A 16,282-nucleotide genomic window follows, 5' to 3' on the forward strand; every position below is an offset into this window, starting at 1 on the left:
AGACCAAGACATACCCGAGACCAGAGTGCTCCGAGACTGAGTCAAGACCAGGACCATAAATATCTCTGAAGAATCATCATCTTGTATTTAGGGGGCGTGTCTATAACTTAGAGGTTGTGGCCGTTACAAGTTATTTGTTCTTTTAAAAAGAGGCGTTTTCCTTCTAATCACAGAAAGGACGTTAGCCGATCAGTGGTGGTCTTAATTTAGAATCCGGAGTCTGAGACCGAGTAAAAATACTTTAGATTCATAGACTAGACCGAGACCGATTTCAAGTACTACAACACTAGGTGTGTGTGTGTGTGTGTGTGTGTGTGTGTGTGTGTGTGTGTGTGTGTGTGTGTGTGTGTGTGTGTGTGTGTGTGTGTGTGTGTGTGTGTGTGTGTGTGTGTGTGTGCATTGGCCAAAGGGTAGGACCCTTAGGACCCTGTTGTGAAGGTTGGATCAGACGTCTTTCATTGGCAGAGCGTAGTGAGGGGGTTAAAGTAAGGAGGAGACGTTTTATGTTTATGGACTTCATTTATTTTATTTAGTTTTTTAGCAGCTTCGTCCTCTTTTAGATTTATTAAATCAATGAGACCGATGTCCTGACGGTTCTCTCTGTGGACATGTTGTTGTGTTATTTTCTCATAAAGAAGGTTCTCCTGTTGGCGTCCATGTTGCTTGTCCGATTTGTTTCCAACTCGAAACTGAAACGCGGTCGACTCAGGTGTGACATCACTCCCAGCTCTGAGGTCACTGGAACGCACAATTAGTTTGTATCAGGCGTGATGGGGGAGGATCCAGATCGTCAGTCCTGCCCGGATAAAATCCAAAATTAAAGTTCTTTTAAAGCTCCTCCATTGTGATGCTGAAGGATTTTATTAAAGTAATCATGACAATAAAAAAGAGACTCGAGCTCCTCAGCAACAACAACATCTTTTGTTTACCTTTTAAATCAACGAGATTCTAAGAAATCAGAATGAATATTAAACATGTTTTCTGTGAACACTTGGACTCCGTCGACGTGTGACCTTTTCATGTTCAGCTCTCAGCAGACTTTAATAACGACGCTCCGAGGGGTTAATTAAATGACAGGAGCGTGATGGTGTGTAAATGTGCGTTTCCACGGAGACGGTTGCAGCAGCCGTGGCCTCTGTGCAGCCCCGACAGATTAAATCAGGCACATGATCGCTCTTAAAGTGACCACAGCCTCAATCTTAGATAACAACGATTACAGCTCAGCGTGAGCCGCCGAGAGAAAAGAAAACACAGACTGACCCAGTTTAAAGAAGAGAGAGAGAGAGAGAGAGAGAGAGAGAGAGAGAGAGAAATCATTCAAATCAATATTCAGGACATCAAGGTCAGGTATAAAGTCGGAGTTAGAGATTCTATTCTAAAAAAGTGAAGCAGGCAGAAGTAGTCAAACATCTAGTTCTGCCTCACCTTAAAATAAAACCAGAGTGAGGAATAATAACTGTGAGTCAACCAGGAAGTAAAAACGACGACACCAGAACCAAAATTATCAAAATGTTTGGACACTCTGCGATCCAGCGTGTTTTAAAACGATGCAAACTCTGTTACTTTAATGAATGATGGATTCAAAAAGTAGAGCCGGACGGATTCATCATCCGGCCGATAATATCCGCCGATATTAACACATCACTTGAATATCGGTATCGGCTAATTTTAATCAGAATCAGAATCTGGTTTTATTGCCAAGTACATTTACACATAAAGGAATTTGTCTTGGTGTATTGGTGCTAAACAATTAACAAGGACATAAAGCAGAACTAGAAACAACTTAAATAATACAGAAGAAGAAGATATTACTATATATAAGATATATTCTCCCTCTGGCCGTTGAAGTCGGTCGATTCAAAAATATTCCAGTAGAAAACAGACTTTGTGAGATGTGTGAGTTGGAGTCCCATTTTCTTTTTCATTGTACAACATCTGATGATTTAAGAGAATTATTGTTTCATAAAGTAAAAATCTGAAATATTGGTGCAGACAGATGTGCAGAAACTGGAACGGCTGTTTAACTTTGATTTGTTTAAACTTGATAATTTTGTTTCAAGAGCTTGGAAAAGAAGACAGGATATTCTGTTTGATTAGTTTGACTTCTTGCTTTCTCTTTTTGTTTCTTGAGAATGAATATAGTTTACCTCGTGCACTCTGATCCAGGAACCTGGTGTCATGTAAGAACATGCGGGCTGGGCATATGGATGTATGTATGACACAATAATAAAATAAAAAACTAAACTGTAATTTAAAAATGTAAAATATAAAAAACACAAAATGTACAAAAGGTGCAATATAGGAGCTGTGCAGTGGACTATGAGAAAAAAAAATCTTACAGTGTATGTAACTACTCACAGAGTGCATGTAAAGAAAATACATTTAAAGTCCAGTGGGCGTTAATGTAACGCATAAAGAACAGATTCAGCGTTCACATTACTCTGATGTGTTTCTGACTGTGGGGGTGATGAGAGTCTGGGTTATGTGGGAGGAGGGGGAGGGGGGCAGGGACATTGTTCATCAGGCTGACAGCAGAGGGGAAGAAACTGTTCTCATGGCGAGAGGTTTTGGTCTCGATGGACCGCAGGGGAGAGTCTCAAACAGTCCATGTGCGGGTTTAACTCCAATATGTGACCATATAACCCGTTAACTTTCCGCGTCAGGTCAGATGTAAGTCCAGCCAGCGCTTTGGCTTTTATGAAACGAAGACCTGACAGTTGTGATCACCTTGCAAACATTGGAACAGAAGTTCTTAAACACATGATCTGTGCATACGTGTCACAAACAGGTAAGTACACCCGAGGTACATACCGTACCATGTCGATGTTTTCAGGTTTTCGAGGAACCTTTTGTGTCGTGTAAGTGACCTGTTCATCGATGTACATGTCAGTGTCTCTTCCTCTTTGACCGACGTGTTTTCACCACCTGACACCGGCCTCCCGTCCCTCCCGTCAGGGTGACGGGGGTGAAACCCGGCCTGTGAAATGTACCTCACAGCTTCACACTTTGTATTCACAGACGCACAAAGCAGCTTCCCGCTCTGATTGGCTGTCTTTGTTCCAGCGGTGAGAACCACATTGTCGTCTCCGTGTTCATACATGAAGATTATCATGACATGAACATGGGAGTGTTTGAGTCCTCGTGGACACAACTGGGGAAAAGACGGGATTCATAAATAAAGATGATTAAAGAAGGAGGGAAGTTACAGCTCAAACACATCTTATATCATCTAAAACATGATGCTTATTCATTCTTTCAAGCACCCTCTAAAGGCCGAGTCAGCAGAAATGTAAATGCAACATTCAGACCGGGCCCCTCCCCCCCAGAAGCCCCGCCCCCTGCAGGATGTAGTGTGTACATTTACTGCTTGTAGCTACACTGCAAGCTAACACACGCTAGCAAAAGCTAACCGCCAGTGTTTGTCACCTTCCTGTCCAACAGGAAGTAGATCAACTCCACGTCCACGGGTAAAAGACAACACAAGGTTCACCCTCGTTTTAGAACGAGCTTTATCCACTTGGTGTTCCAGCTGATTATATTTTCTCTTCCTCGCTGCTACGTCTGCATCAGCAATATTCGGGTCTGATCGCTGAATTGTTTCCACTTCTGAACTCAACTGCTCACTGTCATTGGCTGGAGGAAACACACCAGCTGCCCCACCGTAGGCAGTAAATATTAACGGATGAAGAAGCCTGAGTGGCGTCCCCCGTCTGTTCCTGCAGGGGGCGCTGGAGTCCCATCGATGGCGGTCTCCATGCTGGAAATGCTGTCTCAGTCTAACTTTCAGTCAACCTAACGACAGGCTGAGAGCTGGAGCTGAGGCGGGTTTTAAACCTCCTGACAAACCGTTACACCGCGCCCACCTGTCAATCAGGTCAGCTACACGCCTTATTGTGAATAACTCTTATCCTTCATCAAATCAAAACTGATGAGTCATCAAAACATTCACCCCCCGTACAGTGTGTGTCCATCGAGACATGAGCTAATCACACCTATTTGGTTTTTTGAACCAGGCTGTAAACATGTTAATCTCTGCTGTAAAAACAGGCTTTTTAGAATGGGTGTGTATGTGACTTCCTGTGCTTCTGCAGCCAGCCTCTAGTGGACACTCCAGGAACTGCAGGATGTTACACTTCAGCCTCTAGTGGACACTCCAGGAACTGCAGGATGTTACACTTCGGCTTCATGTTTCAACACAGGAGGTTGCCGCTTGCTCCTCGCCCAGAAACATCGCAAATCAACCAAAAGAAACCAAAACATGAAAATCCAGGCAGAGGATAGAGTCTCTGGATTTGTTTAAAAAAACAAAATGGTGTTTAAGTCTCAGCTCCATGTTTAGGCAGCTGTGCAGAATATCCTTATGTCAGGGGTTTGTTGGATTTAGCATGTGTTTCATAATCTGTAGTTCGTCGTGTATCATGTCACATATATCACATCAAACCCATCGCTGAGTATCCATCACAACGCCCCCCATTCTCTGAAGTGTGAACTGTTTGGTTTCAGTTTACGAGCAGGCGGCCGCGGGTGGCCGGGGGGCAGCATTTGAAACGTCGCCCTCTTTTGTTCCTGAAATGGGGTTAAGAGGCTTTTCATCCTCCTGCTCGAGTACAGTAAGTGGAGGGATCACTGAGATACAGTGGAAAAGTACAGTAAGATCCCTCCACAGTGGCCGCTTCATGGACACTCGAGGGAAAACGGGCTGGATGGAAACTTGATATTTAGTTGTATCTGTTGTCCTGGTTATGTCTGAGAAAGCATGAGGGGTGGAGTTACAAGCAGACGGAACATTACTAATTAAAAAGCATTACACTTGGGCTGGGGTTAAAGTGCGAGCTTTAAAAGTGCACTATGTAGTTTCATGGATCAGCAAAAGAAGAGCAACATACTTGTGGTGGAGCAGCTCGTACCTGGGGCCAATCGTTTCAGGCATGTGGTTAAACCCACGCAGGCACGGTGGGCACCATGTTATTAGCGATGTGCAGCGCGATCACATCAGTAGCCCTCAGAGGAAGTTTCACATTCAAGATGAAGGTCATGGAGGCGTTTTAGGGGGACCCCCCCTCTGTACTGACTTCAACAGAGGAGAGACAGGATCAGCTGAGTCAGCGGGGGAGAGCAGTGCTCTGTGTGTGTGTGTGTGTACATGTCTGACTGTGTGTGTATGTGGAGCTCCTGCTGTACCGTGCTTCTGCAACGCCAAAACGCAATGTGACCTCACAGACTGGGATGCCGTCGCAGAATCAAAATGAATAAACAAAGATGTGATGACGTCTGAGATCAGTGACAGAACTTTTCCTAAAAGTAGCTGTCTGATACTAGCTGGTGGCGCGGTGGTTGGAGTGCGTGCCCCTTGTGTGGAGGTTGTGGAAAGTGTTTCTTTCAGCACAAAGTCTCTGTCAGTGCTGGCGGCCATGTTGTTGTTGTTGTTGTTTGTGTCTCTGTAGGAAGTAAACGAGGGGGGAGGATGTGAACTAAAGGAGCTCAGTTTATCCACAAACATGAATAAATGTATTTCACATCTAATAAAGAGTTTGATGACTTTCCCCCTGCAGGTCTTCCTTACGGCTGGGAGGAGGCGTATACCGCGGACGGAGTGAAATACTTCATCAAGTAAGAACCAGACACTTAACTCCTCATTCATATCACTGTTTCATTGTTTTTACACAAAACATGTACAAAATGTGTACATTTTAAGCTTTCTGTAATTATTTTTTTATTTTATTTAACCTTTATTTAACCAGGTAATTAACCCATTGAGATCAGGATCTCTTTCACAGGGTGACCTGGCCAAGAAGGCAGCAGCACACATCAAAAACATTTCATGATAAAGAGAGTTAGGAGAGAACAACGATTTACAATGTGCAAATTGATTTACAGATAAAGTGCAGAATCTTGATCACGGATTACAAATCAGAAACACAGGCACTGTCCAACTGTCTCATGTTTTTTATCTTTTAAGATCAAGCCAATAGCTTCAAGCGAAATGAGCTCCGCCATTTTCAATTCATTTTGGAGAAAATTTCCTGCGGTGGGAGCAGCAAAACTAAACGCTCTTTTCCCAAGTTCAGTGCGGACACGAGGCACAGACAGCTTAAAGACATCACAGGAACGCAAGGCGTAGTGACTTCTGGAACATGAATATAAATAAGAAGGCACCAGTGTATATGCCTGCGCACCTTCAAAGATGGCCAATCTGAGTTAGTGTACAGGTAACAGTGATGATTGTAGCTAGCTAGCTAACTTCAGGGTTCACAGTGAAACAGAATAATTTGGAGTGGACGCCACGGTAACGCCCGAGTAGTTGTGCGAGCATCATGATGGCAGGAAACCAGCGAAAAGTAAGCGGAGAGAAACTGAAGCAGAGAGATACCGGGTTCAAGGGGAAGAAGAATGTCTTGTTGTGCCGTCAGAGGTCAGAACAGGAACGTGAAAAAAGAAAACATGACCTGAGAATGAGTCGTCGAGGACGCTCTTATAGAAGCACAATGCAGACGTATAGCTGGGTTTGATGTCCTCGACCCCTGGTAAGGCGGTGATCGGTCCTTAAGACGTTAAACGATGCTGAAGAATCTCAGTATTCAACGTCTTGGACACGAACACGATGTGCTGAACTGTCGGAGACGAGAGACGAGAGTTTTTCTTTGGTATAGACTCCAGAGGCTGCAGTTCTTCTTATCTTGTGTTTTTTTATGTGTTCCACCTCTGACAGTCACGTAACCCAGACGACATCGTGGAGCCTGCCTGTGACAAGCAGCGGCGGCGGTGGCGTCCTGAAACCTCCTCCGGCTCCGGAGACCTCCGAGCTGGATCCCGAGCGAGACGGAGAGGCGCCGGATCGAAGGCCGAGCCCGTCCATAGAAACTGAGATGTAAAAACCTGCAGCAGATTCCCCCTCCTGTCGTTAATGAAGCCTTTAAATATTGTGCAGTGACCTCGCCTGTTTGAGCTTCTTTCAAACCCTCCAAACTTTATTTAAATTCATTATGTAAACTCAGGGTCGGTCATTTCCTCCAGAAACACTTTTTAACATTCTGGTGTAAATTGTCTTTAGGTCCTGACAGAAATTAATAACTCAGTTTCTCTGAAAAAGGAACAAAGAAAATCATCTGTATCAGTTTGTAAGTCTGTAAAAACTTCAACCAATGTCTGCCACGAGGTACCAATCTGATGAACCAATCAGACGCCTCCCTGTCTCCCTGCTCGCTCTCTACCTCTTGCGTGCTTTAGCTCACACTCAGAGCTCGTCACCGATGACTTTAGGAGTTTATACTGTGAGTTTACTGACCGCTGAATGAGACATGAGACGACGTAGTTTCTACACAATGAGATGAGCTGAGGTCCACTTCTGGAGGGACGGCGCTCTGTATGTGTGAGGGGGCGTGGCTTTAGAGGGGAGGGGGTGCAGACGGAGCACTGAGGGAATGCTGCTTTCTAAATCATGCTAGTTTTTGGAAAATGATCAACCCTGCCTTTAAACATATTGGTTTGTACAACGTCCTATGTTTTTGTTTTGTGACATCACAAGTTAGCTTAGCTTAGCATACACTCTGCTAACAAAGGGAAACTGCTCTGTCGTACAGTAGCAGCTCTTTAGCCATGTATGCTATCTGTGAACCTTCAGTCCTGTTAAGATGCTAATATTGATATTAAAGGAAACATTTGTCTCAGAATAACTTTGTGCTCTTATTCGTCTGTGATTCTGTTTCTGTTCATTTATTTACTCTCTGCAGTTTTATCCTGACTCCACACAAAGAATCAACATGTTTCAAATTCCCAAAGCCAGAAGTTAAAGTAAAGCAGGATGTCAGCATGTTGACTTCTGCTCTAAAGTTAGGCATTAATATTAGAGACTGCCTCAAGTGGACATTCGATGAACTGCAGTTAGTGGCACTTCCTCCTCAGCTTCACTTTTCAGTCCTGGAGCTCTGGACTCGGCGCGGCTCTTCTCCCCGTCTGCCTTCAGTTCCCCGTCTGCCTTCAGTTCCCCGTCTGCCTTCAGTTCCCAGGCCGCGGCGCTGAGGGTTTGTTTTTACTCCCGTGCAGCAACAGGAAGGCTTCCTCAGTGTGTGAAGCTATTCTCAGAGGGTCGACATTCCTGCGTCTGAATTGTTCTTCGGGGGCCACAAAGGAGCCTGAAGTTTGTCCAAACTAACAAGATGCGCTCTGAGCGGCCGAACGGTCGAAAACCCTGGAAGTAAACACGAGCAAATCAAAACGTCCGGTTTCCATCCGACAGCGAAGAAAAGAAAACGATGACAGAGGAAGTTCTCTGCAGATTTATTTATTTTTATTTCAAATTCAACTGAAAGCACAAGAAAATATTCTCATATGGTGGAAGAAAAACTAGAGCAGGAGGTCTTAAAACAAAAGATTGACAAAATAATAAAACTCTGTTTGAGCTTCAAGCAAAAAGTGCAAAACTATAACAAGTACAAAAACTCCATCCATCCAATTTAGTCCATTCATCCGGGTTGCCGTGGCAGCAGGTGGTGAGGAGTCAGCCTTTGAGTCCTTCTTCAGCGAGAGCTGGAGGTCAGACTTTAACTGTCCTTCAGTTGTCCAGGGCACCTTGAAGAAATCGTACCGTGGTTACCTTCATATTAATGTAAAATGGAGATGAGATTTATTTTTTGTGATGTTTAATTTTATAGATCTTTATTTTTCTCAGGTTGAGATAATATACATTATTTGATTTAATGCTAATTTCATTTATATTTACAATTTGTACTTTACAAGAGTATCTGTTTGATATGATGCACTGTGCCTTTAAGGTTACCCATGGTTACGGTTGGAGGAGTGATATTGCTTTAAGACAAGTAGTGTGTTGTTGTTGTTCAGTCTGGATGTCATGCTCTGTTACGGACGGACATTAAAAGTATGAGACGCACAGCAGAAGTTGTCCCCGTGCTTTTACTTACCCACACCCGAAGATGTATCTTTAATTCAGTATGTTTAGTGTTATAGTTAACGGCAAGACAACCGAGGATAATCAACATCATCCAAGAAGCGCCGTTACATTAACATCAGTCAAATAAAATCAGTTTGTATGATCGGTTAAAGACGAGAAGTTACACAGACTCGTCGACTTTACAGCTGTGTGGTGACGCTTTATGCATGATGTCGACTAATCGCTCATCAGGATATAAAATCTAAAGCTGAGACTGAGCAGGACGACCACAGTGAGAAACGCTTTATGCACCTGAGTTGACTAGCACACCTTGCAACCTTCAACTTTCTTTCAGCATAAGCAAGATTTTTTTGCAAATAAATATTTTTGCTGGTTGGTACTGTCTCCCTCTTCATCAGCGCTGCAACATGTGTTATGTAAGAGTCAGATCAATAAGGAGAACATTTCTCTGGCAGTCTTTCCACTCGACGTGGGACTTCTAACCCATTCTTCTCTGTTTGGTTCTTTTGCTGACGTCGGTACCAAAATGAAAGTCTGTAATAATAAGATTATTCTACTAGCTCCGGGTGACGAGGTCATCGGGGGAATCGTTTATTACGCTTGCTGCTGTGTGTTGTTGGCACTGTGTGTGTGTGTGTGTGTGTGTGTGTGTGTGTGTGTGTGTGTGTGTGTGTGTGTGTGTGAAGTGAATGGTAATATTTTTAGTGTGTGTACGAGGGCTGGAAGTGTGGAAGGGCCGAGTCAATATTCTTCCTGCCCACGGCTCCCAGTATTGATTTCCCTTCTCGCTAGCTAGTGAACCTATAAATATCTGCTGGGCTTGGAAACACTAATGACGTTACACACACACACACACTCATGAGCCGTTTTCACACAACTGTAATCCTGATAATATTTAGAGAATTTCAGGAGGACTGACCCTGAAATCCTCCTGATCTGGTTGTTAACACATGCACCTCACAGCGGGAGACTATCCCTGTCAGACAGGAGGGGGGGGGGGGGGGTCTCCTGAGGTAAGACGTGATGAAAAAAGAACGACCAGGAAGTCGTGGATGGAGCAACAGAGTCCGCTATACGACTCTACAATGAGAATATGTGTGTTTGTATCAATGCTGCGTGTAGTTGAAGAGAATCTCAACATGAACTAAAGAGAGGAGAAGAACAAACTGGAGAACAGGAAACATGCAGCAGCAGGTTGATTAGAGCACGGAGATGGTAGAGGTGGCGTGCAGACAGTCTATGGTCGTGCAGCGATCACAGGGAATAAAGGTCACCACCCCCTCCCACTGGCCCCTCCCACTGGCTCCAGGTGAATTCTCCTGATTATATCCTGCTGTGTTCTCACATCAGATCACTCTGACTTTCTGCAGAATAAATACGAGGAGGCTGGAGGAGAAACTCTGAGTGAAGAGAGAAACATTCAGATGGTTGTGTTCATGACGCTCAGAGTGATCACATGACGCTCAGAGTGATCACATGACGCTCAGAGTGATCACATGACGCTCAGAGTGATCACATGATGCTCAGACTGATAAACTTCAGGAGTTTTGTGCAGGTGTGAAAGCAGCTCTTAACAACTTGAACATTAACGCACAATTTACTGAAGTTTCACTTTTGCAACAAATAGTGATGTGTCGGCCGCCGGCTCTTTTCTGTGAGCGACTGGACAATAAAGGGATGGTACTCCTCCACTCCGCTAGGCCACAGGCACTCATAGCGCTCAGCTGTGTGACATTAACATCAAACATCAAGTCATTCATATTAGCACAACAATTTTAATATAATTTACAAACAGTCTGTATTTCACAATCATCATGTTAGCACCCATACAAAATGAAAAACAAACAAATAACAACAGAAATGGTCACCATGTGTTCAACCTATCCCACCAGTTTTATTTGACATCATGTTGTTACTATACTGTCCTCCATGTTTTTCTTTGTCCTGTTTGCTCATTCACTTATTTTGTCCCTCTTTCTAATTCATTCATTTTATTTACTGACCCTTTTCCTTTTGTTTGTTTTGTTTGTTTGTTTTTGTCTAAATCTGTATCGTTCCACAGTCCTCCTCTTGTTTTTATCTTTTTTTTCTTATTATTGTGTGAGTGTGTGGATGCACGATTTGGTGAATAAATTTTTTTTAAAAAAGCAAACAAAAAACATCAGGTCATTCTTCAAAATCAGCTGTACGACTCAAAAACGTGATCTTACGCAATCCGCCTGAAATCGTACGTGAGCGGCCGGCTCTAGTGAATCAGGGCCACACTTTTTCACAACGTACTGTGGGATACAGAAAAGTAGCTGCATGTTTTGTCAAGGTTTGCATAATCCTCGGCTGACACAGCTGTCTCCGCAGTATTGACAGCTGACCATGAGCTGAACCTTCACCTGAGCGTCTGGTCTGCAGGAGGGAAACATCATCATTACAGATGATACAGTCGTGATGGAGGGAGGACAATGGGGCATTCATAGATTATTGGAGGCTTCATCGGCTGCACTGCATGTACCAGATCATCTGCTCGTGTACGTGCACACATGCAGCCCCGCCTGAACAGTTACACAACCCGCAAAGCCTCTTTACCTTGACTGAACCTGGAGGTCAAAGGTCGCAGACTGCATCGACAACCCAGCGACGACTGGCTTAGAAAGCTCAACCCCAAACAAATCAAGGTCGGCCGGTGATTGGCCTGCGAGCGCGGCGAGGATGAGTTTAACAGAATCGCTAAGTGAGTCGGGTCTTTTTGTTCTGTTTCTTTCAGAGCTCGTTACCCGTCGTGGGTTTTTGACAGCTGAATAAATCGGACTTGGCTCGGACTCGTGGAGTCTTAGGAGGTACCACAGGGTCAGCGCTCCGACTGAGCTCTTTCAGACCAGATTTGGTTATGTAAATATTAATTTCATCTGTGCACTGGTAGATGAAGGACGCAGACACTCCTCTCTCACAGGGATTACATGTTGTTGTTGTTGTTGTTTTTTTTGGTTTTTTTGCAGTTCACAGAAAGCAACAAAAGCTTTGGTGTCCTCGTTTTCCCCCGGCATGAATCAGACTGAAGACAAATCCAATTTACTCCTCCTCCACAGTCGAATGTTTGTGACCCGAACTTTGACCTCACGGCAGCAGTTTGTGTAGACTGTGATCAATGAAAGACATTTATTTATTTTTTAATATGTTGGAGTTCACCAGGGGGCGTGTCCTGACCTTTTGGACTGGGGTGGGGCAGAGACTTTGTGTGCACACACACAGGGGCGGCAGTAACTCACTCTGTAGGGATTTGGGTTGGGAACCGGAGGGTCGCCGGTTCAAGTCCCTCATGCGGATCATATCTGGAAGTTGGTCTGGTAGCTGGAGAGGTTCCAGTTCACTTCCTGAGTACTGCAGAGGTGCCCTTGAGCAAGGCACCAAACCCACCATAAGCTCAGGAACTGGGGGGGGATATATGTGATCTTCAAGATGGCGCTCCCCTGTGGGCGACATAGCGTAGCTCTCCGAGTCAAGTTTTTCGTAGTTTTCGTGTTATTGTTTTCTTTTCTTTCGTTTAATGTGCGGTACGTTAGGGCCAGTGTCAAGTATGATCGGGCGACACTGATACAGCTTGGTGAGATGAGTCACAAAGGACATTTTAACGCCAAACTGCTCGACTCCTTCCCGGAGCTACACCTTCATGCCAGAACAACGCAGGGCCAGGCCGCAGCCGGGGGTTTGCTTGGCACCCTGAGACCGACACGGAGGCGAGGCAGGCGGGGAGGCGCTGAGCGAAGACTCCGACACCTGGTTAGCAAGGGTAGGCTAACCCTCCCGGTTATACTTCTCGCCAACGTCCAGTCGCTTGGAAATAAAGTGGACGACCTTCTCAGCAGGATGGCTACACAGAGGTACATTCAGGACTGCTCTGTGCTGTGTTTCTGTGAAACGTGGCTCACAGATGTTCTCTGGGCCTTGAGGGTGGAGATGCTCTCTGGGTCTTGTGGGTGGAGATGTTCCCTGGGTCTTGTGGGTGGAGATGCTCTCTGGGTCTTGTGGGTGGAGATGTTCCCTGGGTCTTGTGGGTGGAGATGCTCTCTGGGTCTTGTGGGTGGAGATGTTCTCTGGGTCTTGTGGGTGGAGATGCTCTCTGGGCCTTGAGGGTGGAGATGCTCTCTGGGTCTTGTGGGTGGAGATGCTCTCTGGGTCTTGTGGGTGGAGATGTTCCCTGGGTCTTGTGGGTGGAGATGCTCTCTGGGTCTTGTGGGTGGAGATGTTCCCTGGGTCTTGTGGGTGGAGATGCTCTCTGGGTCTTGTGGGTGGAGATGTTCTCTGGGTCTTGTGGGTGGAGATGCTCTCTGGGTCTTGTGGGTGGAGATGCTCTCTGGGTCTTGTGGGTGGAGATGTTCCCTGGGCCTTGTGGGTGGAGATGCTCTCTGGGTCTTGTGGGTGGAGATGCTCTCTGGGTCTTGTGGGTGGAGATGTTCTCTGGGTCTTGTGGGTGGAGATGCTCTCTGGGTCTTGTGGGTGGAGATGCTCTCTGGGCTTTGTGGGTGGAGATGCTCTCTGGGCCTTGTGGGTGGAGATGCTCTCTGGGTCTTGTGGGTGGAGATGTTCTCTGGGCCTTGTGGGTGGAGATGCTCTCTGGGTCTTGTGGGTGGAGATGCTCTCTGGGCCTTGTGGGTGGAGATGTTCTCTGGGCCTTGTGGGTGGAGATGCTCTCTGGGTCTTGTGGGTGGAGATGCTCTCTGGGTCTTGTGGGTGGAGATGCTCTCTGGGTCTTGTGGGTGGAGATGCTCTCTGGGTCTTGTGGGTGGAGATGCTTTCTGGGCCTTGTGGGTGGAGATGCTCTCTGGGTCTTGTGGGTGGAGATGCTCTCTGGGTCTTGTGGGTGGAGATGCTCTCTGGGTCTTGTGGGTGGAGATGCTCTCTGGGCCTTGTGGGTGGAGATGCTCTCTGGCCTGTGGTGTCACAGGTTAGAGTTCTTCCACCTGAACAGAGCATGAGCTGGGTGCTGTTTGTCCTTGAGGATGCTCTGTGCTTTTCCTCTGCAGCGCTGTGTGTACAGTGTGTCCATGGAGGGGAGGTTGGAGCCAGTGATTCTCTCTGCACTCTTTATGACCCGTTGAAGCGATTTCCTCTCAGACAGTGTGGTGTTTCCGAACCACACAGTGATTCCACTGGTGAGGATGCTTTCAACGAGTCCTCTGTAGGCCTGGGTGAGGGGCTGACGTTTAAGTCCAGTCTTCTTCAGCAGCCTGATGAAGTAGAGCCGCTGCTGTGCTTTCTTCACTGTTTTGGGCCCAGCTCAGGTTTTCCGCGATGTGAAGACCAAGGAACTTGTAGCTGTCAGCCCGCTCCACCACAGTCCCCTTGATGGTGAGAGGCTGCAGAGGGGGGGCTTTCCTCCTGAAGTCCAGAATTAACTCCTTTGTCTTGTCTATGTTCAAAACTAAGTCGTTGTCCTCTCCATAGACAGTGACTTTGTGGACCAGCTCCCTGTAAGAGGACTTTGTGGACCAGCTCCCTGTAAGAGGACTTTGTGGACCAGCTCCCTGTAAGAGGACTTTGTGGACCAGCTCCCTGTAAGAGGACTCATCCCTCCGTCTCATCCATCCTCCCTCCTTTCCTCATCCCTTCATTCAAATCGTCTAATTCTAGGAACCGTCCGGGCGGTGATCAGCTCGTCATGCATCCTCTTCCAGCTCTGTGTTTGGTCTCCACCTGGTCTGTGGTAAATTCTTCTGTACGTTTAGCAGTGAGCTAAACTGTAAAACTGTAAAACCGTAACAAGAAGTGAAGTAAGCAGATTTAATAATAATAATTTAAGTCAAAATGACATTTAAATCTAATAATCCATGAATCAGGTTCTCATGTAAGAAACACTTCTGGTGAAGTCTGTGTGTTTAGCGAGTGTGGCAGGCTGATGTGTGTGTGTGTGTGTGTGTGTGTGTGTGTGTGCGTGTGTGTGTGTGTGTGTGTGTGTGTTTCCTCATCATGGCTCTGGTGTGTTAAAGCCCTGTCCTACTTTTCTGTGTCTCAAAGGTCGTCACAACATCGCCGTGCTTTAGCAACCGCTGTTGCTAAGGAGGTCGTAATGAGAGCGAGGCGGACGCTCTCCTTGTGTCGAGCTGCTGCAGGAGGCCGAGGGAAAGTTCATCTCACCAGCCAACGAGAGAAAATCACTGAAGAACAGAAAATAAAGTGAAAATACTACAAACTGAGAGTTCATGCTGACTTTCTAAATACGTCTTCAACAAGGAGCTTCTTCTTGTTTCCTTTCCTAGCTTGATGCCTTAACTCCTCTCCTCTTCTGACTTTCCTCTCTGCTTTTCTTTCCTACCCATCTCCTCTTATTTCATCTTCTCCTTTTGTCTTCTCCTCGTCTTCTTTCTTTCCCTCTCCTCCTCGTTTCCATTATTTTCCTTTCAGTTCTTTCCTCCTCCCCTCCTAATCTTCTTTCCTTTCTTTTTCCTTTCCTCCTACCTCATATTGTCTCCTCCTCTCTCCTCTTTTCTTCCTGACTTCCTTTCCTCTCCTCTAATTTATTCTCATCTTCTCTCCTCCTTTTATCTGTCCTTTCTGCTTCTTTCCTCCCTGTCCTTTTTCCTCCTTCCTTTCCTGTTCTTTTCTCCTCCTCATTCTTCCTCTCCTCCCTCTTTCCTTCTTTCTAATTTCCTCTCCTTCTTTCCCGTCCTCTTTTCTCACCCCCTCCTCTTCTTTCCCCTTTACCTCTTTCTTTCCTTTTGTCTCCTCCCTCCCTCCCTTTTCTCTTTCTTTTCCTACCTCCCTCCCTTTCCTCTCCTCCTCTCCTCCTCTCCTCCTCTCCTCCTCTCTTTCTGGGTTTGTTTTTCCTCTCCTCTCGAGCACACGAGGTTTAATGTGTCCTGGCTGCAGGAGGCGGGGAGCAGGGGGAGGAGTACAAGAGATGACAGCCTCTGATTGGATGAAAGTAGGTCAACTCCGCCCATTCCTCTCTCAAGCCTGTATGTGTGTGTGTGTGTGTGTGTGTGTGTGTGTGTGTGTGTGTGTGTGTGTGTGTGTGTGTGTGTGTGTGTGTGTGTGTGTGTGTGTGTGTGTGTGTGTGTGTGTGCGTGTTACTCAGCAGCTCCAATTAAGAAATAAATTATAAATTATCTCGAACTTCCTAGAGAGCAGAGCCGTGTTTACATGGACAGGACGGCCGGCTCCTCCCCTTGTGTATAAAAGCTGTTTTAGTCAAGAACTAGAGAGAAGAACATACTCACTGATTATTTGGATGTTAGTAAGAGTTTTTAGATCACGCTCATTCTGTGTCAGTTTACATGAAATGTGAAGCTACGAGCTAACTAAAGAGCGCTAACATTAGCATGCTAACACAACAATGTGAAGCTACGAGCTAACTAAAGAAGAAGAAGAAGAAGAATTTATACT

The 16,282-nt window shown here is 45.8% G+C and overlaps 1 protein-coding gene across 1 annotated transcript in view; it reads left to right on the forward strand.

The window, feature by feature from the left end:
- The window catches only part of stxbp4 (syntaxin binding protein 4), a 50,779-nt gene extending 43,394 nt beyond the window's left edge, over window positions 1–7,385 (forward strand). Inside the window, exons 21-22 of the mRNA XM_061027493.1 lie at window positions 5,553–5,610; window positions 6,710–7,385. Of these exons, the coding sequence (XP_060883476.1) occupies window positions 5,553–5,610; window positions 6,710–6,872 (221 nt within the window). The 3' untranslated portion in view covers window positions 6,873–7,385. The remainder of the gene's footprint in view (window positions 1–5,552; window positions 5,611–6,709) is intronic.
- The last annotated feature ends 8,897 nt before the right edge of the window (window positions 7,386–16,282 follow it).

The sequence above is a fragment of the Labrus mixtus genome, chromosome 21 (genome assembly GCF_963584025.1).
Source record: "Labrus mixtus chromosome 21, fLabMix1.1, whole genome shotgun sequence".
NCBI lineage: Eukaryota > Metazoa > Chordata > Actinopteri > Labriformes > Labridae > Labrus > Labrus mixtus.